This window comes from Ursus americanus, chromosome 1, assembly GCF_024610735.1.
Source record: "Ursus americanus isolate L20-20 chromosome 1, mUrsAme1.1.p, whole genome shotgun sequence".
NCBI classification, from domain to species: domain Eukaryota; kingdom Metazoa; phylum Chordata; class Mammalia; order Carnivora; family Ursidae; genus Ursus; species Ursus americanus.
Window position 1 is genome coordinate 2,904,875 of NC_142127.1, and position 27,042 is coordinate 2,931,916.

Consider the following 27,042-nt stretch of genomic DNA (forward strand, 5'->3'; position numbering starts at 1 on the left):
TGAGGACTGAGCTGGGAGCACAGACTGGGTCTGCCAACCTCCACTGACAGCTTTCCTGCTCCACCCTTCCCTACAATTATCCAAGTACCCTGACCCTGACCTTCACCCTCTTTGGACTCCAAGCTCTTACTGACTGCTTTGAAAATCTACCTCCCTAAGGACAGACAGAGTTCCTTGAGGACAAGCAGGCAAGCATTTCCATCTCTTGCACTCTTGCAGCCCTTGGCCCACGGGTGCTTAGCAAGCCCCTCCTGGGGTGACTTCTTAGACTAAATGATCAGTGACTGTGAGGTCATGCTGCTGGGGGGACTGGGAACGAGGGTAGAGTCAGTGAGCCTTCCAGTAGGAGGTGGACTTGCAGGCGAGAAGGTTGCTTAGGCTGGGGCAGGTCTAATGCCTGGCAGAGGTTTCAGAGAGCCACAGGCCACCCCAGGGGAGTTTCCCAACCTTGAGGGCAAGACGGGGCCTCGACCTGAGGGTCGGCGGGCTCGGGGGTTTACCTTTGGGAAGCGGCTCTCTTCATCCAGGAGGGAGATGATGCTCATGGGCTTGAGGGCCAGCAGGTCCAGGGTAGGCCGATTGTCGTTGTAGTGGATGTAGTCCCAGGCAATGTTCTCTGAGAGGTACTCCTCCTGCTCCATGGTGAACACGTGCTGCACGAAGAACTGCTGCAGGTGCTCATTGGCAAAGTTGATGCAGAGCTGCTCAAAGCTGTGGAGGGAATGAACACCCAGAGGTGGGGCAAGGTTAGCTCGGTCCCTGTTGCCACTGGCAGGAACCGCGAGCCACTAGCTATTTGCATCCAGCCGCACATGCATGCCCACGGACGCACATCCCCATACACATGTACTCCCTCTTCTCTCTGTCTCTGCCACCATCACCTCCTTCTGCCTGTGGCAAACAGACTGAGAGAATGTCATCAAGAGACCATCCTTAGGGGACCAGGTGTCCTGGAGCAGCCCCAGCCCTAGGGGCAAGAGGCCTTGGTGCTGAGATGAGCTTCTGGAGACCCGGGAACGGTAATGACTGCTGGGCTCCTTTGCATCGGTCAGACATACTCCTTACTCTCACCCCATTCTCCAGCTGTTCTTCCTCCTGGGCACCGCTCCTCTGTAAATGATCCCTCTACTCATCATCCCTGGCTCAAGTCACCAACCAGGGAGTCCCACCTGACACCTCTCCCTGCCTCCTCCCCAGTTCCAATCCGCTGCCAAAGTCTGGTCCCAGCTCTTTCCATCGCAGCACCTTGACCTGTGTCTTCCCTTCCCCTCCCACGGCAGAAGCGGTGGCAAGGCCCCTTATTCACCCAGGGAAACCCAGGGGTGGCCTCCTGCTGGCTCTCCCTACATCCCCCCATCTCCACACGCCACTAGGGGGAGCTCTTTGGAGAGTAGGTCACACTTGCCCCCCCACCCCCCTTTTCCAGTCCTCCCAGGTTTCTGGCTGTTTTCAGATCCCCTCAGACAGAAATATAGTATAAAGCCTTCCTGCATCTCCCAGGGAGTGTCCTGGGTCACCATGGCCTCCTTCCCGTGGTACTGTGAAGGCACCCACTTCTTCTCTGCCTCGAGTGGTCACACGTTTGTTGCCACCCTCCTCTCCTTCCTCATTACCTGGCTAGTTTGTTCAACCCTTGGCTCTCACTTAGGCCTTTCTTCCTTAGGATGGGTTGCCCATTTATGCAAATCCTTATCATACCTGAGACTGGATGTTCAACATTTGTTAACTCAAGAGGTGAGCGGACAGGTCCACCATGTCCCCCACTCCCAGCATGCTGCCTAGAGAGTGCTCAGTGGCCACCTGCAGGAGGGGACTACAGCCCTGTAGCAAACCCAGCTTGTGGCTCCTTCAAGGGAGGGGCCCCTATATAAATGACTGGATCCCCCACAACCAATTATTCATCCACCTCCAAGGTGTCCAAGGTGCTTGGTCTGCTCAACTGTCCCTCTTAGGGACAGAAACCAATGATCTGAATCACCCTTGAGTTTCCTGTGCCTTAGAGCTGCCCTTGCATTGGGCTTAGTTCTGCCAGCCCTGCCCATCCCCCCAGTGCACAGTGAGCTGGCCTTCACCCTGCCCTCCCAGCTGGTTGGGAAGGCTGCAATCCCAGAGTGCTCCTGCTTGCTTGTCCCGAGGTCCTCATTTCCTCATCTGTCATCTGCCTGCCACTTGATAATGCCCCAGGGCATCACTTATCCTCATTTGGCTCCACTGCCTGACTCTCTTCAGCCCCTGTCCAACCCCTCCCCAGCCTTCATCCCAGTCTCAGCTACGCATCACTTTTCTGACCTGCTTCCTGCCCCTGGCTCTTGGGCCTCCAGTCTGGGGTGTTGGGACACTGGGACATAGGGTCAGGGGTGTTCTGCCTTGCCTTACCCTTGCCAAACTCCAAAGTCAGGGATGCTCACACATCCCCTACGTTCCCCTGTTGCCTAGTATGATAGTTCATCTAAAGATGCAGTTGAATCAATGCTGCTGATTTCCATTTTCACCACAGCCTCGTGTGATCATTCACTTTAGTTCATTAGGAGAGCAGATGGCTCAAGAGAGGTGACAAATGCTGGGGTTTCAGCCTGACGCTTGAGGATGCTTATAGCTACATGGCCTTCTGTAGCTGTGTGGGGGGCGTCAGGGAAGATGCACAGACCATCTCACTGTCGACAGATTCCGGCCTGCAGAGCAGACTCGCATCTGTGAGAGGGTAGGAGGGGTCCCTGCTCTAGCTTGCTCAGTGAGAGAGGAGCTAAGCTGATCTCCCATTCTCTGAAAGCGGGTGAACTGAGATCTTCATACCTATTGTTCTGGAAATTTTCAAAGCCAAATATGTCCAGGAGGCCAATGGCTCTTCGCACATTTTTGGGGTCCTGGCCAGGTGGAGTGAAAATTGCAGTGTTGATCTTCTTGACAATCCACAGGAAGAGGTGTCCATAGATGCCCTGAGGAGACATGAGGTAAAGCCCATGGGCTTTGAAACATAAGAGGAAGGCTGCCCCTTATGTCTAAGTTCACTTGCAAAGGCTGAATGCACACTGGACCTCACGGACCTACTGAAGAGCATTATCCCTATTTCAAAGGCAAGAAACTGAAGCCCAAAGAGGCTAGGAGGCCCACAGTCACCAGGTAGGTGACTGGCAGAGTCAGGACTTGCCCAGCCATCTCTGCTCTTCCCTGCTCTCCACCAGTGGGGCGAGGAGCCGTGTTTAACAGAGACATGTGGGCCTCTTCTCCCGTAGCTCTGTACCTTGACAAAGGCGTCCCTCCGGTCTGCAGCCTGGGTGATGTTTAGGGGTCTGGTGACAAACTCCCCTCGGATGATGATGGAATGCTTGATCAGACAGTCCCGGAGTGCCTGGTACTCCACCTGGAAAGGCGGATGGGAACTGGCATCACAGCTAATGGGGCAGGGCCTGGCTTCATGGCTTTGACCTACTTATGCCACATCTTGTTCTCTCTTGTGACCAAACACCATATGCCCAAGGCCTGAGGGTGAGAGATGCCTATGGGGCCATCTGGCAGGGACAGGCCACATGGAGGCTAGAGTCAGGGTCCTGGGCAGGTCCTGGCCCAGCATCAGTCTAAGCATCAGGGTGTCAGAGTGTTCAGGAAGGATGCACAAGCTGGATGGGTCCTGGGCATGCTGGCTGCTTGGTTTACCAGCTCTGTGCTGGTAACCCCGGGGGCTGGGGAAGGGGCTGGTGCCAAAGCAGACCTGGGAAAACAATGAGCAGGGAGGGCTCTGAGGCCAGGCCTTTGGCATCCAGATATGCCCCATCCGAAGCCACTCCTGCCTGGAGACTGATGGCCTGAGGGCGCAAGAGGATTCTGGATGGGCCAGTCCCTCTCACCATGCAGGGAACACTGAGCCAGCAAGAACGCAAAGAACGCTGAACCAAATAAAGAACATTAGCAGCAAAATGTGATTGCTCTGCTTGTTTGCTTCTGATTCTATCCATTTCCCACCAGAACTGTCAATGGGGTGTGATATTTATAATGTTCCCAGGGCAAAGGTATTTCTCCACCCAGGGCCTGCCGTTCTTCCTCCAAGTCCAGGCTCCATTTGGTCTCTGTAATAACCTGGAGGGCTAATTGTATGAGCACATTCCACTTTCCCAGAATGGCACAACTCACAGAGAAGGCGGGGGCTTGTTGAAGGGAGGTAAGGTAGGGTCCAGCGTAAGGGCACTGGGCTATGTGGCCGTGTGGGGAGAGCTTGGGGACTGGGTGGCGTGGGGAGTGAGGATGCTGAGTGAAGGCCACTGAAGAGCAGGGCAGGGTGGGGGTGGGGGGGACACAGGAAAAGGGAAGAAACGTGTGTCAAAGTCAGACTGATTATTTCGCTGCTTTGTTAAAGATTAGCTCACACTGCTTCCCACCCCCAGTGCCTGCAGTGCCCAGATGGCTGCAGGGGTTGGGTTGAGAGTCTGGGAGAGAGGTGGGGGGCAGGAGTGGGAGCCTGGGAAGGGTTAATGACAATCAGGGATTGGGGGGCTGTGAGCCCAGGCCCCTGGGGTCCCTCACAGAAATGAAAGCTGGAAGTCACAATGGCTGGGCTACCTCCAGTAACTTCAGCACAGTAGGAAAGGCAGGCGAATCCATCACATCAGAGGAATCCAGGTTCTCGAAGACTGCAGCTGGGGAGAGAAGGAGAAACCCTGAGTGGCAAAGTGGCCTACAGTGATGGGACAGGGGCCCCAGTAGGGCCTGAGCCTGGTGCAGCCCCAGATCCAGCTGTTAACAGGCACTTGTCCCTGGGTGTAAGGCACTGCCTCTCCCAGACCTTCTCTTGGGAGACAATGGCCCTGGTGATTACCAGCCCCTTAGCTGAGAAGGAATGTAACAGACTGCTTCCCCCTCTGTTCAGTGACATCATGGCCCTGCAGCAAAGGGAAGTTTGAAGAAATGAAGTCTTATTTGGAGGGAGAAGCCTGGTGCTGGTGTGGGCAGGGTGGGGTCTACTAAGGAAAAAGATGAGCCATCAGCCCCCTTCAATCCACTCTGCTGTCCATGGAAACCTAGGCATTCATTCCTTCAGTCAGTCACATAAGCGGACATTAACAGGGCACAATTATAAGCCAGGCCCAGCCCTATTGCAAGAGTCTCCCTACTGCCCTCCCCAGCTCAGTCCCCATCTTCCAGGCACTTCCAACTCAGGGGGGCTGCCAGGCCTGGGGAGAGGGAGAGTATTGTTTCTGTATACACATTTTTTCTTTTTTAAACTTGAAAAAATTGTAAAATAAAGCATATAGATAAAAAAGTATATAGTACCCAAAGTCATGTTATAATAAATAATGATTAAGTTAACACCATGAAACCACCACTACAGCCAAGCTACAGAGCCTGGCTAACACCTGAAGCCCTCATGGACTTTCCTGCTAACACTGCCTTTCTCCCCACTCATGGAAACCACTTCCTTGCTTTCCACTATCCTTTTACTACCTAAATATTGTTCCCGAAACAGCATTTAATTTCAGCTGTTTTTAAATTTTGTGTGAAGGGTGATCTAACTGAATGTCTGATCTACAAGATCTGCATCCTTTGGTGCCTGGTTTCACCTCCACCTCACATTCGTAATACTCTTCCATGTTCTGATGCCCCTGTGTGCATGCCGGCGCCCGCCTGTCACCAGCAGAAGTGTCCAGTTCAGTTGATAGATCATATAGGCACAGTGACAACTTGCCTGGAAATTTCCTTATGTGGTATGAGAGAGGGGTCCAAGTTCATGGAACAGTTTACTGAAAAGTCTGTCCTTTCCTCACTGCTCTGTGAATTGGTGTCCTTCATGAATTCTAGAATCAGCCATAGTTCCTTCCAATATTGCCTTTACCCCATTCTTTGTCTTTTTCCTTTAGTACGTCAATTAAAGGTATGCTACTGCTTCTCACTTGTCCTCCACATCTCCTACTCTTTCTTACATGTTTTCCACCCTTCTGTGTCTCCATGCTGTGTCCTGACTTTTCCTCCACTCACACATTTCCTCTCCATGTGTATAAAACTGGCTGTTTGGGGCACCCAGGTGGCTCAGTCAGTTAAGCATCTGCCTTTGGCTCAGATCATGATCTCAGGGTCCTGGGATCCAGCCACACATCAGGCTCCCTGCTCAGTGGGGAATCTGCTTCTCCTTCCCCCTCTCCCCCAGCTCGTGCTCTCTCTCTCTCTCTAATAAATAAATAAAAATTTAAAAAAAATTGGCTGTTAAAACCATCCATTGAGTTCTTCATTTTGGTTTATTTTTATTTTTATTTTAGAATTTCTATGTGGCTCCTTTAAAAATCTATAATGTCACATTTTCCATTTCTAGTTTCCTGTCTAAATTTTCAAGCTTGGCTTTTTCTTTTCTTGAACATAGCCAAGTGTAGACGCTTTGTGGTTTGTGTCCAATAATCCCAACATCTGAGATCTTTGTGGCTCTATTTCTATTGTCTATTATTTCTGCTGGTTTTTGCTCATGATGCCTTGTTTCCTCGTTTCTACTTATCTTTGGATGCATGTTGGATGTTGTATTTGAAAAACTGTCCAAAGGAAAAATGTGTAATCTAGGTTGATGCTATTTTCCTCCAGAGAGGAACTTCCATCAGATGCTTGGAGGCACTAACAGGCCAGGACACCCTGATGCTCAGACCACCTGGATGCTTACAAATGGGTTTGCAAGTTCATGCATGGCTTTGTTTACTCTGGTTCACCCTTACCCTGAGCGGGTAGCCCTTTAAGGTCCCAGCTAAAACTGGGGGATGATTAGAGTTTTCATCTTTGGAGGGCCTTAAATTTTGACATCTTCCCTCTAACCCCATGAGATCTTCAAAATTATAGCTATAATTTTCAATGCATTTTTCCAGGACATGGTTAGATCATGTGACCTCAGCAGGCTCTTGAGGTGAGAACTCCCAGAGATTTCTTCTTCCTCCTGTCCCTGTCCCCCCTACTCTTCCTCCCCAGGGTGTGCAGTTTGGGTGGAAATAGCATTACCCATAAACTCCACGTTGCCCAGGTGGAGAATGGCCGCTAGCAGCTTGCTAAGGTCCCAATTCTCGGAATCAGAGAACATGAGGATCTTCATTGCGGAGCGGACGTGGGCGTAGTCCTTGGCATCATTGAGGCCCTCACAGGAGGTGCAGTTTCCCTGCAGGATAGGGCACTTCAGCATTCTGGGGGCCATCCCCAACCCTACCTCCCCCATTGTAGGGCTAGCAAGGCAGAGACGTGTCAGGAACTCAGCCAAGGGTCCCTTATAAGTGATACTTCATAGGCTTCAGGTGGCCTCTGCTCCAGGTGGCCTCTCAGAGGCCCCAACTCAGAAAATACACAAAAGTACTTCCAGAGGTGGACTCGGGATGACATAGACACAGCATGCCTGGGCTTCGCGGCCAGCGCCAGCATCATTCAGCTTTCTGCACCTCTATTTGTCACCCACCCACAGTAATGCCTGCCTTACCCTCTCTGGGGAATCCTGTGAGGTAATTCCTTTAACAAACACCTTCCAAGGCTCCCCATGAGCCAGGCCCTGTGCCACGTGCTGGGAATTCCATAATTGGAGAGACCTGGCCCTGCCTGGGGTGCTGTGCATCCAAGAAGGGAGGCAGGAAGTAAATGTTGGTGTCATACACTGTTACAGGTGCTGAGACCAAAGGGGACCAGGACCAGCCCTACTGGGAAGTGGGGAAAAGCTTCCTGGAGGTGGCACCTGATCCGGCTCCACAGCAGCACAGGGAGAGGGTCTAGAGAGGTCTAGGCATTGAACAGCTGGAGCTGGGCTGTGAGGGGAAGACAGGGACAGGGCTTGCAAGGAAGCTTGGGTCCTAGTCGAAGGGGAGAGGTAGAGCGATGATGGGATCTGGAGGCACTTGGAAACCATGCCAAGGAGCCGCAGGAAGCCCCTGCAGAACTGTAGTCCAAGACGTGATCTGTCAGACTTGCACTGTGGAAGTTCTGCAGAATGGATGGTAGGTTAGGGGTCAAGTCTGGTAACAGGGAGGATGCAGGAGGAAACTCCCACCACGATCCAGGCAAGAACTGATGGTCTTCCTCCAGGCAGTGAACATAGGAAGGGTTAGGCAGGAGAGACTCAAAAGGTGGAACTCCTCCATCCCCTTTTCAACACCCTTGAACTGGATGGCCTCTCACTTCGCACTGTTCCGGGCGCGGGGATGCAGCCCAGACAAGAGCAGGGTCCCTGCTTCGCTAGAGTTCAAGTTCTACGGCACCTACAAGGATGGGCGATTGGAATGAAATCGAGGAAGGCGAAGCGTGGCTACGACTCTCCATCACCTACTGGAGCCTCTGTCTGCTGCAACCAAGGAAGGCTGAGGTTTGTGGGGAAGGACTAGGCGTTCAGCAGAAGATAAGGAAGCACGTGGACAAGCGTAAGTCTCAGATTCGTCAGAAACAGAAGAAGGATGGAGTGGAAGCTGGAAAAGGGGAACCCTCAATCCCTGCCTCAGGGCTTTTCTCGGGCTGTAAACCGCAAGTGCAGCAGGAACCAGCCTTCCTCTCCTTCTTTTGCTTTTGAGGGACGCTGCCGGGGAGCGGGGAGAGGCGGGGCTGGACCATGCGGCGCAGAGCGCGGGAGGGGAGAGGCGGGACCCAGAGAGTAGGGGCAGGGCGGGGCGAGGCAGTGAGGGGCGGTGAGAGGCGGAGAGAGGCGGACGAGGAAGGCGGGGGCGGGGCGGAGGAAGGTGGACGGGAGAGAGGCGGGGTTGGGAGGGCAGGGGCGGGATGAGGAGAGGCGGAGCAGCGAGAGGTGGGGCGAGGAGGGCGGGGGCGGAGCGGGGAGAGGTGGACCTGAGAGAGGAGGGGCGGGGCGGCGCGGGCCTTACCATGGTCAGGTAGTGGTACTCGGAGGGCGTCCCCAGGTTCAGCAGCTGCTTCTCCTCTGCGGTCATCCCCATGAGCATGCAGTAGAAGATGTGGTAGTTCCGCTCCTCCGGGGCCTGGTGGGGAAGGTGTTCCAGAGAGTCTGATACAGATTCCCCTGAGGCTGCCGGCCTTCAGGACTGCCTCCCGCCTCCAGCCCTGTCCCAGCTTCTGCTCCAAGGTCTGTCAACCAGATGTGGCTCTGGCATTGACCCAAGGGTTGTTCGGCTCTGTCGATGTCCTCATTCTGGGCCTCCAAGGCCAGCTCATGCCCACAGCCCTGTGCTAGAGGCCACCCACCAAGCCCAGCAAGCACATGGCTCCCAGGCGCTTCCCTGCATCTCCACTGCTCCTCCCAGATCTGAAGGCATCTTGCCTAAAGTTGCAAGCTGAGAGTGACGCCAGGATCCAGTTCCTTAGCTGGTGACTGTCCTGGCCTTAAAATTAATTCTGGTAGAGGTGGGTAGTAATCATCAAAGAATGCAGAATGTGATACGCATGGAAAATTCAAAACAGAAAATGCTATCATTTCTGTTTCTTGAATACCGGGAAAGGACCACCATTATCCCATTCTAGGGATCCTTGGCCCATCTCAGGGTAAGGCCAGGGTTCAGTGGTAGCAAACTAAGACCAATGAAGGATTGGGAAGGTCCCTGGGGAGGCGTGAGAGTGATGGAAAGGAACCTTTCTTGGAAGCCTCCTCATTCCCTGGCTCCTGGTCCTGGGGTGGGTGGAGGTTTCCCCAGGACCAGTGCATCAGATGGAGGCCTCACCTGCCGGCAGACCCGGGACTTCTCCAGGAGAAATTGCTCGATGCGTGCACCCTCGATCACCCCACTGGGGTTGAAGTGGATGTCGATATACTTCCCAAAGCGGCTCGAGTTATCATTTCGGATTGTCTTGGCATTTCCGAAGGCTGAGGGCCAGAGGGTGATGTCCATGGTGGGAGCAGAGAGGAGAAAATTTACTTTGAGTGGGATCATCTAGGAAGGCTTCTGAGAGGGGGCGGCTGAGCCCAGAGTTGAAGGATGGGTAGCATTGCACTAGAAAGTGGTGGCAGCCAAGAGTATGTGGAGAGGAAGACAAAGTGTAAGCAAAGGTGCAGATGTCAGTAAGCATGGGGCGTGTTTGCAGAGGGGGAAGTTTGGCTGCAGCATAAAATACAGGAAAAAAACAGTGGAAGAATAGATAGAACTAGTTAGAAGCATAGAGCCTTGAATGCCAGGCTTAGAAGTTTGGAATTAGTCTGGATGATGGGGGAGTCAGGAAAGCTTCTGAGGGAGTGTGGGAACAAATTTGTATTTTATTTTATTTTATTTTATTTTTATTTTATTTTATTTTATTTTATTTTATTTTATTTTATTTAAAGATTTTATTTATTTATTTGACAGAGACAGCCAGCGAGAGAGGGAGCACAAGCAGGGGGAGCGGGAGAGGAAGAAGCAGGCTCCCAGCGGAGGAGCCTGATGTGGGGCTTGATCCCAGAACCCTGGGATCATGCCTTGAGCCAAAGGCAGACGCTTAACGACTGCACCACCCAGGCGCCCCCAGATTTGTATTTTAGAAAGATTGCTCAGTCTGAAGCAGGGGCTGTGTTTGAGAGGGCAAGCTTGCAGGGAGAGTAGCAACAGCTGGCCAGGACCAGGCTCAGAGGAGGAGGTCAGACCAGAAGGCATTTGGATTGCAGCATGATGCAAAGGGCATTTCATAGAGCTGTCTCTGCAAGCTTCTCTGATTTGATCCACAATAAGAAAGACCCTTTGCTGTGTGCCTTACTTGTGCACACCCCCACCTGTACACATTAGTAAAAGAAAATATTCTGTACTGGTTCTGACCAAGAATGATGCACTGGGGTATTTTCTATTCTATGCAATTTAATTTGTCCTAAAAGACTGATTTCATGACCCATTGGTGGGTTGGGATGAAGGTTAACAATACCACCATACAGCGTTAGTCCCATGAGAAAAGGAAAAGCATTCCTTGTTTTCCCCTTTGAGGAATCCCGACTGACAGCAGAGGCTCCTATTTGGGCTAGCTATGCTTGGGAAACCTGCTTCATGTTGTTGAACCCAGTGGCAGATCTCTCTTCAAGAAAGAACCTGACCTAGGCTCCTTTTGGTAGAAATTGGCAAGCTGATTCTAAAATGTATATGGAAAGGTAAAGCACCTACAATGGCCATGTTTGAAAAGGAAGAACAGGGGTGCCTGGGTGGCTCAGTCGTTAAGCATCTGCCTTCGGCTCAGGGCGTGATCCCGGCGTTCTGGGATCGAGCCCCACATCAGGCTCCTCCTCTGTGACCCTGCTTCTTCCTCTCCCACTCCCCCTGCTGTGTTCCCTCTCTCGCTGGCTGTCTCTCTCTCTGTCAAATAAATAAATAAAATCTTAAAAAAAAAAAGGAAGAACAAAATTGGAGGTCGTGTGCTACCTGATCGAAAAACTGACTAAGCTATGGAGCTAGGCTACAGAAATCAGGACTGTGGCACTGGCAGAAGGGTAGTCAGAGAGAGCAACAGAACAGAATAGGGAATCCTGAAACAGACCCACACGTGTATTGGCAACTGGTTTTAGACAAAGGTGCAAAGACCACTCAACGGAGAAAAAATAGTCTTTTTGACAAATGGGGCTGAAATTATTGGATAGCCTTCTGAAAGAAAAGAAGAAAAGAAAGGAAAGAAAAAAATGAGAAAAAAGCAGAAACTCAACTTATACCTTGTACCATAGAAAAAATTAACACAAAATAGATCATGGACCTAAATGTAAAAGCTAAAAACTTCACCACATCTAGAGGAAAACTGGATTAGGCAAAGATTTCTTTTCTTTTCTTTTCTTTTTTTTAGAGAGGGAAGGGGAGGGGCAGAGGGAGAGGGAGAGAGAGAATATAGCGGAGCGGGACACAGAGCTTGATCGCATGACCCTGAGATCATGACCTGAGCCAAAATCAAGAGTCAAACGCTTAACCGGCTGAGCCACCCAGGTGCCCCAAAGATTTCTTAAATATGACACCAGAAGCATGATCAATAAGAGAAACAAAGATAAATTGAACTTTATGGAAGTCGAAAACTTCTGGCCTATAAAAGACACTGTTAAAAGAATGAAGGGACAAACTACAGACGAGGGCAAATTATTTGCAAAACACGTATCTTATAAGGGGCTTGTATCCAGAAGATAGAAAGAACTCACAGGTCATTTCTAAGGAAACAACTCAATTTAAAAATTGGCAAAAGGTTTGAATAGATACAGAGAAGCTACGCAGATAGGAAATACGCCGGTGAAAAGATGCCATTAGCCGTTAGGGAAATTTGAATTAAAACTACAGTGAGACGCCACTCTGCGCCTGCTGGAGTAGCAAACAGCCACCCTGACAGTACCAAGTGCTGGGACGATGTGGAGCCACCAGGACTCTCGTATTTTGCTGCTGGGAATGCAAGATGGTACAGCCACTTTGGGAAACATTTTGGCAGTTTCTGACAAAGGTAAATGGCTCACCATCGGACCCCCAAATTTCACACCTAACATGTTTATTCAGGAGAAAAACATATGTTCACACCAAAACCTGTAGGCAACTGTCTGTAAAGCTTTATTCATAATCACTAAAAACTATAAACCTGGTGTCCTTCAGCTGGTGAATAGACAAACTGTGACACTTCGATGTCTACAAAAGAAATGAATTATTGATGCAGACAACAACATGAAAAATCCCAGATGTACTATGCCAACAAAAGTAGCCAGACCCAAAAGATGGCAAACCATATGATTTCACTTATATAACATTCTGGAAAAGATAAACTACAGTTGACTCTTGAACAATGTGGGGGTTAGGGGTGCTAACTCCCCGTGCAGTTGGAAATCTGTGTATAACGTTTGACTCCCCAGAACGTAACTACTGATAGCCTACTGTTGACCGGAATCCTTACTGATCACATAGTCAATTAACACATTTTGTATGTTATATGTATTATACACTGTATTCTCACAATAAAGTAAGCTAGAGAAAAGAAAATATTATTAATAAAATCACAAGGAAGAGAAAATGTATTAACAATACTGTGCTGTATTTATCGAAATGAGTCCACTTGTAAGTGGACCTACACAGTTCCAACCCTCATTGTTCAAGGGTCAGCTGTATCGGGGAAAAAAAGACAAATAAGTGGTTGCCAAAGGTTGGGGTTGGGAAGAGAGCTGACTACAGGAGGCATGAGGAAAGTTTGGGGGTGATAGGAACATTCCATATCATGACTAAGATGGGCATTCTATGATTGTACGAGTTTGTCAAAACTCAGACTATACATCAAAAAAAGTGAACTTTTACTATATGTAAAGCATACCTGTGTTATAAAGAAATGGAGAAAACATGCTAACCATGGCTGGTCACTGGGGATCCAAGTCACACATTTCTGGGCTGCCCCCACCAGAGACTGAGTGAAGGGGCGCTAGGGCCTGGCATTGCACTCAATGCAGGCCTCCTCTAATGGGCACTTGCTCTCAGCTCCCCTGAGAGACCCTGGCAGATCTGCACACAGCTTGAAACTCATCCTGTCCAATTCCTCTCTTTCCTTTCCTGAGCGTCCTACAGGCACCCTAGTCAGGATGCTTTTCATGTCTGTTCCTGCCACTTCCCCCTTCATCTTACTCTGGGGTACCCCTCAGTCCATTTCTTGCAGTCTTAACACCAGCTTAGCAACTGCCTCCCAGGTAACCCAAGTGGACACACCCAGCATTTCCCAAACCAATTTCATCTCAGAGTCCTTATTTAAAAGGAATACTTTGTCTTGATCCTGTGGAAAACACAGTTAGTGAAAGCTTGTAAGGGCATCGGTTTCTTCCCTTCGTGCTTCCTGGGAACCCCCACACTACCATCCGCCTCGTGCTTGTTTTTCCTGTCCTGAGGGATCCTGAGAAGTTGTGGAAAGGGTACCATCCTGTCCCTCCCCACAGGCACCTCCTGGCAGGAAGGTTCCAGCGTGCAGGGCCAGCAGGGGAGGGCCAGTCCTGAGGGTGACCACTCACCTTCTAGGATAGGATTGGCCTCCAGGACCTGCTGCTCAATCCACGAATGCTGGCCGCTGACGGTGGCCAGGAACTGCAGGATGAGCTTGGTGGTCTCCGTCTTCCCTGCCCCAGACTCACCGCTGCAAAGAGGGCACTCAGGATGTCAGTCAGTAAAACAGCCATGTCTTCAATACCCTCAGCTGTTCTGCAAACCCACCACAGGCCCACTTTCAGGTCTGAACAGGGATGCCCCTCCCTGTGCACAAGTCCCACCACATTTCCCCGTGGGTCTCAGCTGTCTACTTTGTATTAGTCATTGGTGTGGTCATCTTTTCTGCCCTGCCTTGGATGTGAACCCCTTGAGCGTGGTTGTATCTGGTTTATTCCAGCGTCACCGGCCCAGTGCTCACTAACTACAGAGGGAAGAACAGGATGAGACGAGGCAATGTCTTGATGTAACAGCCTCTGTGAGCAGTGAGTTTACATCGGCCAGACGGGAGACTGCATCATCGGTCCTTTTGAAAAGCAATGTGGCCATAGGTATCAAAAATCTTCAGAATTATCCTGCCTTTAGCCTAAGAAAATGACCCCAGAATCAGAAAAAGCTTTCTCCACAAAGCTTTCTGCTCATTAAAACATATTTCATTTATCATTACAACTGCGGAAAATCAGGGGCACCTGGCTGGCTCAGTCGGTGAAGCGTACGACTCAGGGTTGTAGGTCTGAGCCCCATGTTGGGTGTAGAGATTACTTAAAAAAATCTTGGGGTGTCTGAGTGGCACAGCCGTTGGGCGTCTGCCTTCGGCTCAGGGCGTGATCCCGGCGTTATGGGATCGAGCCCCGCATTAGGCTTCTCCGCTAGGAGCCTGCTTCTTCCTCTCCCACTCCCCCTGGTTGTGTTCCCTCTCTCGCTGGCTGTCTCTATCTCTGTCAAATAAACAAAAAAAATCTTAAAAACAACCAACAATTGCTGAAAATCAGAAGTAATGTAAAGGGGGGAGATTAGTTATGGTCCCTCCGGTCAGAGAACATTATGCAGCCATCAAAACCAAGTCTATACAGAGCTTTCAATAACATGGACAATGATTATTAGGTACAGTAAACTGACAAATGTCCTTACTATTAAGTATAATTTTAGCTAAGTGGATAGCGGAAGCCTTTCTTCCAAAAGTATCTAGGAATTTTTTTCTGAGAATATTTTTCTGAAATTTTGTAAAATTTTCATAGTAAAGATGTATTAATTCATCCTGGTGAGATACAGAAACTGGTTTTTAAAAGTTTCCTAGGTCAGTTTTTATCCTGATTTTAAAAAATACATCTATGTGAATGTATTGATATGCATTTACCACATATGTTTTAACGAAAAATGGTCATAATGTAGACTAGCATTTTCATCTAATATTATATAATTAGTCATTCCAAAATAGGGTTATTACGATTAAATAAAAGGTCATTGTGGATTTATATTAATTTAAACATACCTATTTCTATACTTGTGTCCTTTTGAAAGAAATGCTATAATAAATGAACATGCATGTGAAAATTACAGGCATTTTTGATCAGATTATTTCTCAAAATAAATTCCTATTGTGTATTAAAAAAATAAAAGTTTCTTAGGGAGTTTAATGAAGTTAAAAATACACTCGTGTCTGGCATATAGCACACACTTGGGTTTGTTCTGATTATTATTACTGCTATTGTTGAGGCTCGCAGGTCACTTCTGTGTACATTATTTTTCATTATGGAAAATATCACACATTACAAATGGTGGCTGAATAGTGTCTTGCTAATAAGAGCAATTCCTGTCGCCTGGTTAGAAATGCAGACCCCTAGGCCCACCCAGCTCTGCTCGGTCAGACTCAGTCTTCACAAGACCCCCGATTTCTGCACCTTACATCTGCAGTATGAACTCCCGTAGTCCCATTTCCAGCTTCAACTCCTGCCACATTTTGTTTCCCATCCTGTGCTATTTTGAAGCAAATCCCAGACAAATATTGTTTCATCTGAAACTATTAGTTTTAAGAAAAGTTTTGATTAAAAATGTTCACAAGTACTATGCCAGCCAAGTCAGTCCAATCAACAAACCTCCACGGCCTGCCCTGAACGTAAGTTCCCCAGACAACCCTCCACAGTAGAGACAGGATACTGAGGGCAGAGCGGAGGTGACTTGCTTATGGCCTTTCTTACGGCCTAGAGGGACGTGAGGGCAGGAAGAGAAGGCAGTTTGACTCGGACTGGTGTTCTGTTCATGCAAAAAGCCACAGATCAGGGTGCCCTGCCCTCTTGTCCTGGAGGGAGGCTGGCGCAGAGAGCTTCCAGGCCGGCCTGGGGCCCGGCACTGCTCAGGAGGCCTCCTGCAGTGAGGGTGGTCCTCCCAGTCCTGGGCGGCGGGGGGTGGGACAGATCGGGAGCACACAGAGTGGACACACAGAGCCCGGGAGGGAGACACAGCTCCAGCCCTCCTTGGCACATAATTCCATTCACTTCCGGAGAAGTGGAAGTCACCCCAGGACACCTCTGTCTTCTTTCCAGTGCCCTGGGTTTGAATCCCTACCTAACAGCCGTGTTTCTCTGGGAAAGGATCTCAGCCTCCCTGGTGGTAAGTACCGCACCCCCCGCCCCAACAGTAAAACGGGAATAAGAATATCTACTTCAGAGCGTTTCTGAGAACAGTCGATGTGTTCATCTATGCTACAGGACTTCGTTCTGGTCTGCGTGCCAGCATCGCACTCAGAGAGGTCATGCCTCGTCCGCCCTCCACCGAGAGCAGCAGCCCCGTCACTGCCTTTCCTCTTGCCCTGCAGCGCTTTTCTTCAAAGCTTTCATTACCTGCCTTAAAACATTGGCTTATTTATTGCCTGTGTGTCACCCCTTCTATTATGTAAGCTCCGTGAGGCAGGGATTTTGGTCCCTTTCATTCGCTGCTGTCTCCCCCACGGGCACACAACTGGAGCACAGTGGAACCTCAACTGAATAGATGAATGAATGGACTCTACTATAGCTCCAAGCACTGTGCCCTGGAGGCAAATTCCCCCTCCTCCTTCCTTTCCCTCTCTTCCTCCCTCCCTCCCTTCCTTATCAGGAGGGCCTGTGCAGGAAGCAGGGAGGCCAGGCCAGGCAGAGGGCCTTTGAAGCAGGGTCAGGACCTGGACTGGAGGAGGACATGTCGCACCTGGGCCCCAGCAACCTGAGAGCTGGTCCCTGGAGCTGCTGCTACCCTTGCCATCACCTGAGGCCTGCCCAGAGATTTTTTATTTATTTTATTTTATTTTATTTTATTTTATTTTATTTTATTTTATTTTATTTTATTTTATTTTATTTTTTGAGCAAGACCTCACCTGTTTGACCCTGAGCCCCCAAGCAACTATTCTGGGTCCCATTTAATGTGCCCATCCCATTTTTCCTTCCTTGTCTCGGGAAATATTCACTGAAGTCTGGGGCAGTCCAGGCTCTGCTGATACAGTGGAAGAGTAGGCTCTTCAGGAAGGAAGGCCTGGAGGGACTTGTTAGGGTGGAGGGGCAGTAGGGCCCAGGGGCAGGTGAGCTGCTGTGCCCTTGAGGAGGGTGTTTGCAGTGGAAGGGGAAAACAGGCCTTGTGGGCATGCTGGTTGGGAGAGGTTTAGGAGAGGAGGTGCTCCCTGCTTTCCTAGATGGTCAGGGTAGTGCCTGGCCCGTCCGATTCCCAGGAACGTGGGGAGCCTGACCCCACCTGATAACGCAGCACTGGTCCCTTTTGTTCCTCTTCATGTTGAAGTAGCAGTTGTTGGCGATGGCAAAGACATGTGGCGGGAGTTCGCCCATGTGGCGGCTGCAGTATAGCTGCACCTGCTCCAGGGTGTAGAGGGGCAGCACCTGGAAGGGGTTCACGGCCACCAGGATGGAGCCTGTGTAGGTCTGGGGAAGGGAGCGGATGGTTAGTGCCCTCTGCTCTGAAGGCCAACACTGCCCGGTCCTGTCCTTGGCCTTGGCTGCAACCCACTGAGGGCTACCAGGCCTGGCTGAGTCTGGCGGGGAAGGAGGTCTGATTCTGGACCAGGGAGACAAGACACTCAGCTGCTCAAATCTTCCCTTTAGAAAGATGGGAGTGGTCACTATGAATGAGAGCTGGGGGCGAGTGCTTTCACAGGAAGATTAAGGGAGGGCTCTATGTTAAATGTTTAGCATTCTGACTTTTATTTAGAAGGCTCAAGGAAAATGGGCTGAATTTATGACATGAGTCTTCACCTGCCTCCCACAGGGGCTTCCGTGAGGCTGGCCAACAGTGGTAGCCTCCACTGATCCCTCCTAGGATCCCTGGTCAGGACCACCTGCTCATCTGGAGCCGCCAGATGCCTGACCGCCCCTCTGGGAGTGGAACAGGGGTAGGCACCTCATCAAGTCACAAGATTATCCACATCCTGGTTTTCATTTCAGGAATGGTGAGTTCAATCTCTCTGACTCCAAGGACTGTGACAACCAGATAAAAGAATGCAAGCATAAGCTCTTTGGAAAGGATAAAGCATACGCTCATTTTAGCTTATTGGCGTTATCAGTCCCAGGAGCTCTGATTCACATTCAGCCAGAGTGCACTCTGCGTGTCCTGTCCCTTCTCCTCTGCAGGGCCTCCTTACTCTCCTAACCAGCCCTTCCCTCTATTTGGGGTCTGCTACTCATTCTCCCATTCCTCTGAGCATTCTAGAAAGCTGCTCAGAACCACCCCAGCCACCTCTCTCCAGGAGAGGCCCAGGCAGGCAGTGACTTCCTAGGCCACACCCAGTTAGGGCACGGTTGGTGTCAGTTTTGAATGCCGCCTCTCCTGGGAAAATCTGCATTGGAACAGGGATGAGAGCCATAGGGCTGTGCTGAGCCTCCCGCCCACTGCCAGGCTTTGGGAGAAGGACCCACATCTACCCACATGGCCCTCCTGGCCATCGCAGGACTCATTTCATAGGGGGGCAGGGGTCTTCTGCATGGTGACTGTCCCTGCCACATGCTTAGGAAGGAGCCAGCCATACAATGTCTACCCACATGACCTCTGGTCCATTTGGCCATCAGAGCAGGACTTCCACTGAGCCACAGCACTCATTGACCACCTACTGTGTGCCAGGCACTGTGCTGGCATACTACACATCAGCTTTCCGAGACCTCAAAGGTATTAATCACCCTACTCGTTTGGATTGGGCAACAGAGATAGAGGAGCATTAAGTTCCTTGCCCACCTCACACAGTGAGGGCACAGGGAGTGGAGACTGAACAGGTGTGCCTGGCTCCAACCCCACAGTGCCTGTTGTTTGTTTGTTTGTTTTCCCCAGCCAGGAGGTCAGTGCATGTGGACCGAGCCCCCTGGGTGGGGGTTGGGAATGGGGACTCACATAGATCTTGTGCTGCCGGTAGCGGGTCAGGAGGTTGTGCACCATGCCAGCCTCATTCAGGTCCCCCAGGCGGATCATGTCGTCCACGCCTTGCACCGAGTTGGGGTGCATGGGGCTGAGGGTGTCAAGGTCCTCTGCTCGGATCCAGTGTTCCTGGAACAAAGGACACAGACTCCCCTGAGGGGCAGCCAACCTGCCGCTTAGGTTCCCTGCCTTCTCCAAGTTCCCAGCAGATTGGCTGACCTGGTGGCTTGACTAGTCTCTGGCTAAGGTCAAGAGAAACCTGAGGCAGGATCAGCACAGACTGTGGTTGGAGAAAGAACGTTTCCGGAGCCAGGGGTCAGTGTGTAGCTGGGGCTAATGTCAAATTTCCGACTAGGGTCAGAGGAGCTTGTAGCCAGAAGTTAGATTTGGCCATGATTCGGATCAGGGACAGTTTGCAGCTGGGGGCCTCACAGATTGTTGGAATAAGAGCATGCAAGTAAAAGTGCTTTTTAAACTGTAAAACATCATTTTGCAAATAGCAGATATTATTGTTCATCTTTTACTGGCTTCCCTAATATGGAGCTCACAGGTCACAGCTTAGAATCTTCTCTCTGGAGGCCAAATTTCCACATGCCCCATGCTGCAGCACCTCAACAAAGAGGTCCGCCTGAGGAGGACTGAGGGACCAGCTGGACTCCCTCCCCCTGCATGCCCTTCCTCAGGGCACCATGCTTGGCCGAGCTTGCTCCTCCAACCCCCAAGTGGCTGAGCTGCAACCCTGCAGGCCACCCCAGATTCCCACATCTCTCTCACCTGGGCTGTTTTGTTCAGCATGAGCTGAGTCTCATCCCCTTCCTCCTCACATCCTAGGGCCCTCTTCTCCATGTACCTTTCTTGAACACCTTTCCTTCCCTCCTTCTTGTCCTTCCAGCTCACCCTCCTTTACTTTGCAAACCAGCTTTCTGCCACCCTCTCCTCTCTGCCACAGACCCTTCCCCACTTCACTCGTTCTTGCTCCCCTATTTGGCCTAGTTTTCCAACTACCAACTTGCTCCCTGCTCTTTGATTACAGAAACACTCCCTAAGACAGACATGTGATGTTTACCATGACAGGACCCCACTGTGGTCTGTCCTATCAGGTAGGTTCCCTCCACTTGGGCTCTGGAACCCCTGGTATTGGGGAGCAGCACCAGAAGAGGAGAGGGGCTCAGGACCCTGGAGGGATGGGGTAGGGGTGGGCCCTGAGTCCCTGGACAGCCTGGCCACACTGACCTTGCCCTCATCATCTTCAACCAAGATCTTGCCAGGCTTTGTTTCCTTGACAATGCACCCGATGGCCACGCTGGTCTTGTTGGCAGAGAGGGGATTCAGCCACACATGGTCACCCTGGAGACAGAGAGAAGACAGTGGTCAGATACCTGCTCCACATTCTCCTTCCTGCTCAAGACTTACCCTCTGCTGGGGGCTGTCCCTTCCAACCAGGACCTCCCAAGGTGGCTGGGGTATGCTCTCTCCCCTGCCCCTTCCTCCTACTCCTCCTCATCTTTCCCTCTCCTTCTTCTTCTTCTTGCCTCCTCCTTCTCTGTCCTGTCTTGCACTTACCAGGATGGTAGTGGGAGGTTGGAGGTAGCAGTGGAAGATTCCCTGGCCTAGCTTGGTTCTAGGAAACAGACAAGCTACATTTGCGGGAAAACAGTTCCACTGTGAGGTGGAGAAAGTCTTTGCCCTGTGAATAGCCCTATAGCACCCAAACCCTCTGGGTGGGGAGAAGCAACAACTAAACTCTGAGTAGGTTTCTGCTAGCCTGCAACATGGCATTGACCCACATGGACTTCCTTCTGATCCAAGAAAGCACATCCCATTCAAAGAGGAGAAATCCAAAAGGAATCAGCACAGGTTTACGTACAAAGATACTGAAATCCAAAAGGAGGAAAGGAGAAGGTAAATTATACTCACCAGGGAAAAACCAACCAACCAACCAACCAACCAACCAACAAAACTGCCATACAACAGTGGAAAGTTGTGGCCAAGTGTGTCACTGTGGTTTCCAAAATCTTATTCAAGAGTAGAACAGGGGCAAGAGCTCAGAAATTAGATGTTGAGACAACTGAAAAGGATGAGATGTGATTTGGCAAAGCTCGAGAAAGAAATGGAAGAAAAGAGATAAACATGGACCAGATATGAAAGCAGAATTGGAAACAGCAGGGGAACAAGCACTGCTACAAGCACAGTGAAGGTCGCTGATGACAGGAGGGGAGAGTGAGCAGAATGACACAGAAATGTTTAAAGTGAGGATTAGGAAGAAAAAGATAGATATGGAAGATAGATAAAAATACACGCAAGTGCCCAAAGAAGGTAAGTAGAAATAAAACTCGGGAAGATTATTTAAAGATAAAATTCAAGACAACTTTCCAGAAATTAAGGAAGCCTTGTGCCTGTGGATTGAAAGTACACTGGGTCCCAGGAAATCAAGACAAAGAAAAATCAGCTCTAGGACATATACTAGTAAAGTTTATTGAACTTAGAAAATAAAGAAATAATTTTGGGGGTTTAGGCAGACAAAAAGATAAGTTCATTTATAAGGAGAAAATTCAGGACAAAGTTAAATCCTATATGAGGGCTGAACCACTCCTACAAAGATCTCAAGAAAAGAGCAACCCACCTATTAGGACGGCCACTATCAAGAGAGCAGAAAACAACAAGTGTTAGAGAGGATGTAGAGACATTGGAACAGTTATACACTGTTGGTGGGATTGTACACTGGTGTAGCCACAGGGGGAAACAACAGGGAGGTTCCTCAAAAAATTAAAAATAGAACTACCCTATGACCCAGCAATCCCACTTCTGAGTATATGCCCAAAGAAATTCAAAGAAGGATCTTGAAGATATATGTGTATGCCCACGTTCATTGCAGCATTTTTCACAATAGCCATATGTGAAAGCAACCCAAGTGTCCACTGACAGACGAGCAAATAAACAAAATGTGATGTATACATACAATGGAGTATCATGCAGCCTTAAAAAGGAAGGAAATCCTGTCATGTGGTACCATGTGGACGGACCTCCAAGACATTATGCTAAATGAGATAAACCAGTCACATAAGGACAAATGCTGCATTATTCTACTCATAAGAAGTATCTAAAGTAGTTAAAATCATAGAAGCAGAAAGTGGAAAGGTGGTTGCCAAAGGCTGGAGGAGAAGGGAGGGAAAACAGTGTTTAATGAGCACCAAATTCCAACTTTGCAAGACGAAAGGTTCTCAGCTATGTTGCACAACAATGTGAATGTACTTAATACTGAGCTATATGCTTAAAAATTGTTAAGATGGTAAATTTAATGTTACGTGTTTTTTACCACAATGAAAAAAAAAAGAAATCAAATAAATTTTTCCCAGCCAAATTGTCATTCACTGGAATATAAAGGTAACAAACATTTTTGAAGATGCAATATTATTCCCACAAGCCTTCTGGAAAAAAAATCGTGTAACAAACTTCAGTCGACAGTACAAGGAATGAAAATAGATCCACACCAACACACATGATCATGAAGTTTCAAAATGCTTAGAACAAAGAGGAAATCATGAACGCTTTCAAAGAGAAAAAAGTTTTATACGAAGGCTTAAAAATTAGAATGGTATCAGACTCGACAGCAATGCTGGAAGCCAGAAGACAATGTGGAGTAAACATCTTCACAGTTCTCAGGGAAAATTCTACCCAGTATGGAATCCTATGCCCAGCTGACATTCACACTTGACCAAACATAATTTAGACATGCAAGTTGTTAAAAAACAGTTACCTCTTATGTACCCCTTCTCAGAAAGGTTTTGCAGGATCTGCTAGATCGAAAAGAGGGAGTAAACCAAGAGAAAGACCTCGGCTCCAGGAAAAGGGATTCAGTACAAAGGAGGGGTGAAAGGCATGTTCAGGGTGGCTGTGAAGGATGTATGCCTTTTAAGATGATGTCAAGGTGTATGCCTTAGGTACAAGATACAGTCGAGCTATCCCAGTCAGCAACTCAGGGAGAGATTTCCTTCTGAGGATGAGATTGGCTGAACTCCCTATGAAATCGGAACATTTTGAGAGTAGACTGACATATATCGGAGAAAGCTGAGGATTAAAGTCATGATAAATACACAGAAACCTAAACAAGTGGAGAAAAGACAATGATAAAGTCTAGCAAAGGAAAGCACAGTGCTAGGAGTACACTGCTGGCTCAGTTGGGAGTAGCATTTACTCAGATAAAATAAGCAAACTCTGTATGCAGATCTGATCAAAGCTAGGTTTAACAATTTAGACAGAGACATAGGTAGTACACTTGTGAGTGTCCAGGATGGGGGTAGGCTCAAGGAGCTAAGGCCTTTCTTACATGGTGGAAAGTCAGTAATCGATGATGCCTGAAACCAAAAACTCAAATAGCACTGCGAGCATGTTCTTTCCACACACAGAGGGAAATAGCAAAGAACCAATTAGAAGGTTTGATAGCGGTCACCTCTGAGGAAGAGGAAGCGGGGGATTGATTCTTTAAATGGTGTGTCTATACGACTTTATAAAAATGAAAACTAAATTAATGCAAGGAACGGTTGCTGTAGGATACAGAAAACCAGCATGAGCAATGTACTGGGCTAAGTGAACTAATCAAATCACATCAGAAATGTCAGAGACCCAGGAGAAGCTTTCTTACAATGAGGATGGAATTGCAGTGTGCAGCTGAAACAGCTGGGAGCTCACCACAGCGAGAAGATTAAAAGTCAAAGGTAGATGATGGGCATCTCACAGCAAACTTGACATTAACCAGAGATGAAAAGAAGAGACACCATTTCTGATTCAGACTGAGTGAGGAAGCGTGAGCCTCACCTGGGCTGGAAAAAGAAATCAAAGAATGTGACTTTTGTTCCCTCTATTTGGCCAAAGGTCTCCTAGGAAACAAATGAGAAGCCAGGTAGCAGAAAATGGAGCTTCCTCGTGACGTCTATCAGCAGAAAAGCAGTGCAAGAGCAGCAGAATCAGGAAGAGAATGAAGGAGAAGAGATATAGCAGCAGCTGTGAGCTGCAGAGAAAGCAAGATTCTCTACTGAGATTTAAGAAGTGGAAGAGGAGTTGCAGAAAGCAGGGAGAGGTGTCGAGTCCTCAGAGTCCTCGCTGTTCTTAGCGGTGGGAAATAGCTGACAACTAGTTGCAGGAAGAGCTCTCGCTGGAGAGGAGGTGGGAGTGCCCCCTCCTGAGACCGAAATGACTACAAGGAAGCTCAAAGACCTGAAGCCATGAACAATCGGTTCCTGGGGACCTGGTCCTTCACATTAATGTCTCCCAAAAAGGGTGGACTATTGGCCTACTCACTGAAACAGGTACGGTGCCCTGATGCCGGGTGCCCACCCGCCATGTCTTTCTCTTCCCATAGTAGAAGAGGTGGGCCTAGAAATGGTCCGCATCTGCATGTACTTAGAAAAATGGACAGTCAGATGGGTCATCGAGGAATCTCCAGCAGCAGGTCTCTGGTCTAAGCTCCAGTGCAGGTCCATCAGTAGACCCACAGAAGCCTGTCCCTTCTGCAGGGACAGATGGCATGATTACTGCGGGTGCCAAAGACCCTGTTTTTCCCAGGAATGCCTCCCAGTGCCTGGTCATTGTGCCACCTCCCCATCTGACAAAGTGTGGTTGAGGATAAGGTATGATCGATTTACCAACCACCAAGCAAGCAAATGTTTATGGCTTCATGCATTGGGACTGGGCCAATCTAACAGAGAGGTGCTTTGAATTTCAAAATATTTCCAACCAGTCTTGTGTACAGAAGGGTTTCCAGCCCCTCTGCCCACAGGTATGTAAACATTCATAGTCCTCATTTGGAAGGCAGATGGGGTTTCATTAATGTGACTGAAGACCATGCTCTGGCCAGGGCCTTGGGGTGGCTGAGAATGTGTGGCAGCACCGGGCTCTGGGTTTTCTCACTTGTCCGTAGTGTAGGGGTAGAGAAGATGGTGATCATGGCAAAGAGGAAAGTCTGTTTGCATGCTCCTCCTTAATTTAGCTACCTTGTGTGTGCATGCATGTCATGGGATCCCCAAAACCCAAATCAGGGAAAATCTAATGGTTGAAACAATACACTGGCAATGCAAGATCTAATCACCTTCTTCAGAAGTCTTCGACTTTTGTTTGAAGACTCCTCTCTCTCCAGTTCATGGAGTTCTTGGGGAGTACCATCACTTCCACCTCAGGGGTAGGGCAAGTGATCCAGCCCAATCCTGTCCCCTCAGCTGTCAGAAAGGGATGCTGTATTCAATGCATAATTTGTAAATCCTTAGTGTGTGGTCCAGGCCAGGACTTCCAAAGCAATAGAGTTTGAACCACACATGAAATTGAAAACGTTCAGTTGGCCCCATTTAAAATATAAAGAGAAATGGGTGAAATTAATTTTATGAATGTTGTTTATATAATCCAATAAATTCAAAATATTATCATTTAGGGGTGCTTGGGTGGCTCAGTTGTTAAGCGTCTGCCTTCTGCTCGGGGCGTGATCCCAGGGTCCTGGGATCAAGCCCCGCATCGGGCTTCCTGCTGTCCTGGGAGCCTGCTTCTTCCTCTCCCACTCCCCCTGCTTGTGTTCCCTCTCTCACTGGCTGTGTCTCTCTCTGTCAAATAAATAAATAAAATCTTTTAAAAAATATAGTATCATTTAAATGGGTAAGCAATGTAAAAATTGTTAGTGAGATGTTTTACATTCTTTGTTCATGCTGAGTCCTTGGATGTGACTTACAGCACATCCCGGTTTGGAGCAGACACATTTGCAGCACTCAGTACCACCTGGCGCTCATGACATCACTGTGGACAGAGCAGATTTATCCCTGATCTTACCCCTGCTCCCAGTACTTTCCCAGACGCACCATGACCTGGTTCCCTCTGGGCCTTTGCATGTGCTGTTTCCTTTGCCTAGACCAGTCTCCTTCACTGTACACATGCAGAACATCTAGTGGTCCTAAAGTTGTTATCAAAGTTTGGGATTATATGTGGCTTCCAATGACCCAGTGTAACCCTCACAGCAACGGTATCATTATTCCTATTTCACCACAAAGATGTAAGTGGTAATTTTGAGATTTGAACCATGGCCGGTCTGGCTCCAAGAGGTAGCCTGAGAGGGCAGCAGGAGGAGGTTCAAGCAGGTTGGAAGAAGACTGGAGGAGTGGATGTCAGCTGACTGGGGCAACAGGTGTGGTCTTTGTACCTCAGAAGCTATAGCTGTGTCTCCCCACCCTTGGGAAGGATCACAGGTCACAAAGGGCACTACCTCAATGTCCTGAGAAGTCTCAGACAGCCCCATGTTCATCTGACAGTGGTAAGACTAAGGTCTAGAGAATGGAAAGCTTGGCCAAGGTCACACAGCAAACAATGGGCAGAGCTTCCCAGAGCAGCAAGTTAACTATTTTCTTTGAGAAAGGAGCCCTCAGCTGCTGCTGGAGAAACCCCCACCTCACTCCTGGCCTGGATGTACTTCTGAAGTGTGAAAATCAAATTTCTCCCAACTCAAATCCTATTTTAATTATGAGTTTACAGACCTGGGGCCAGTTGGTGGGAGGTAGAGGAGGTGAGTAGGTGTGCAGGGGAGGGGGCCTACTGCTAATTGCTTTTAAAAAATTAAAGACTTTTCCCATGATGTAGTTATTCAACATGTTTGAATTTTCTTAACAATAGAGATTAAAGTAAACATTAAAGCTTAATGTAGACTGAATTGTGTCCTCCCCAAATTCATATGTCAAAGCTCTATCCCCCAATGTAACTGTATTTGGAGATAGGGCCTTTAAAAAGGTAATTAAGGTTAAATGAGGTCAAAGAGGTATAGTCCCAATCTGGTAGGATTGGTGTGTGTATAAGAGGAAGA

General features: G+C 49.0%; 1 protein-coding gene across 2 annotated transcripts in view; it reads right to left on the reverse strand.

The window, feature by feature from the left end:
* MYO7B (myosin VIIB) overlaps positions 1–27,042 on the reverse strand; it is a 90,180-nt gene that overhangs the window by 50,088 nt on the left and 13,050 nt on the right. For both annotated transcript variants that reach the window (XM_087870466.1, XM_045777722.2), the window contains exons 3-13: positions 20,445–20,558; positions 19,188–19,340; positions 17,547–17,731; positions 13,856–13,977; positions 9,621–9,763; positions 8,811–8,924; positions 6,964–7,117; positions 4,555–4,631; positions 3,242–3,361; positions 2,794–2,936; positions 501–711 (exon numbers count right to left, since the gene is read on the reverse strand). In XM_087870466.1, the coding sequence (XP_087726592.1) occupies positions 501–711; positions 2,794–2,936; positions 3,242–3,361; positions 4,555–4,631; positions 6,964–7,117; positions 8,811–8,924; positions 9,621–9,763; positions 13,856–13,977; positions 17,547–17,731; positions 19,188–19,340; positions 20,445–20,558 (1,536 nt within the window). The remainder of the gene's footprint in view (positions 1–500; positions 712–2,793; positions 2,937–3,241; positions 3,362–4,554; positions 4,632–6,963; positions 7,118–8,810; positions 8,925–9,620; positions 9,764–13,855; positions 13,978–17,546; positions 17,732–19,187; positions 19,341–20,444; positions 20,559–27,042) is intronic.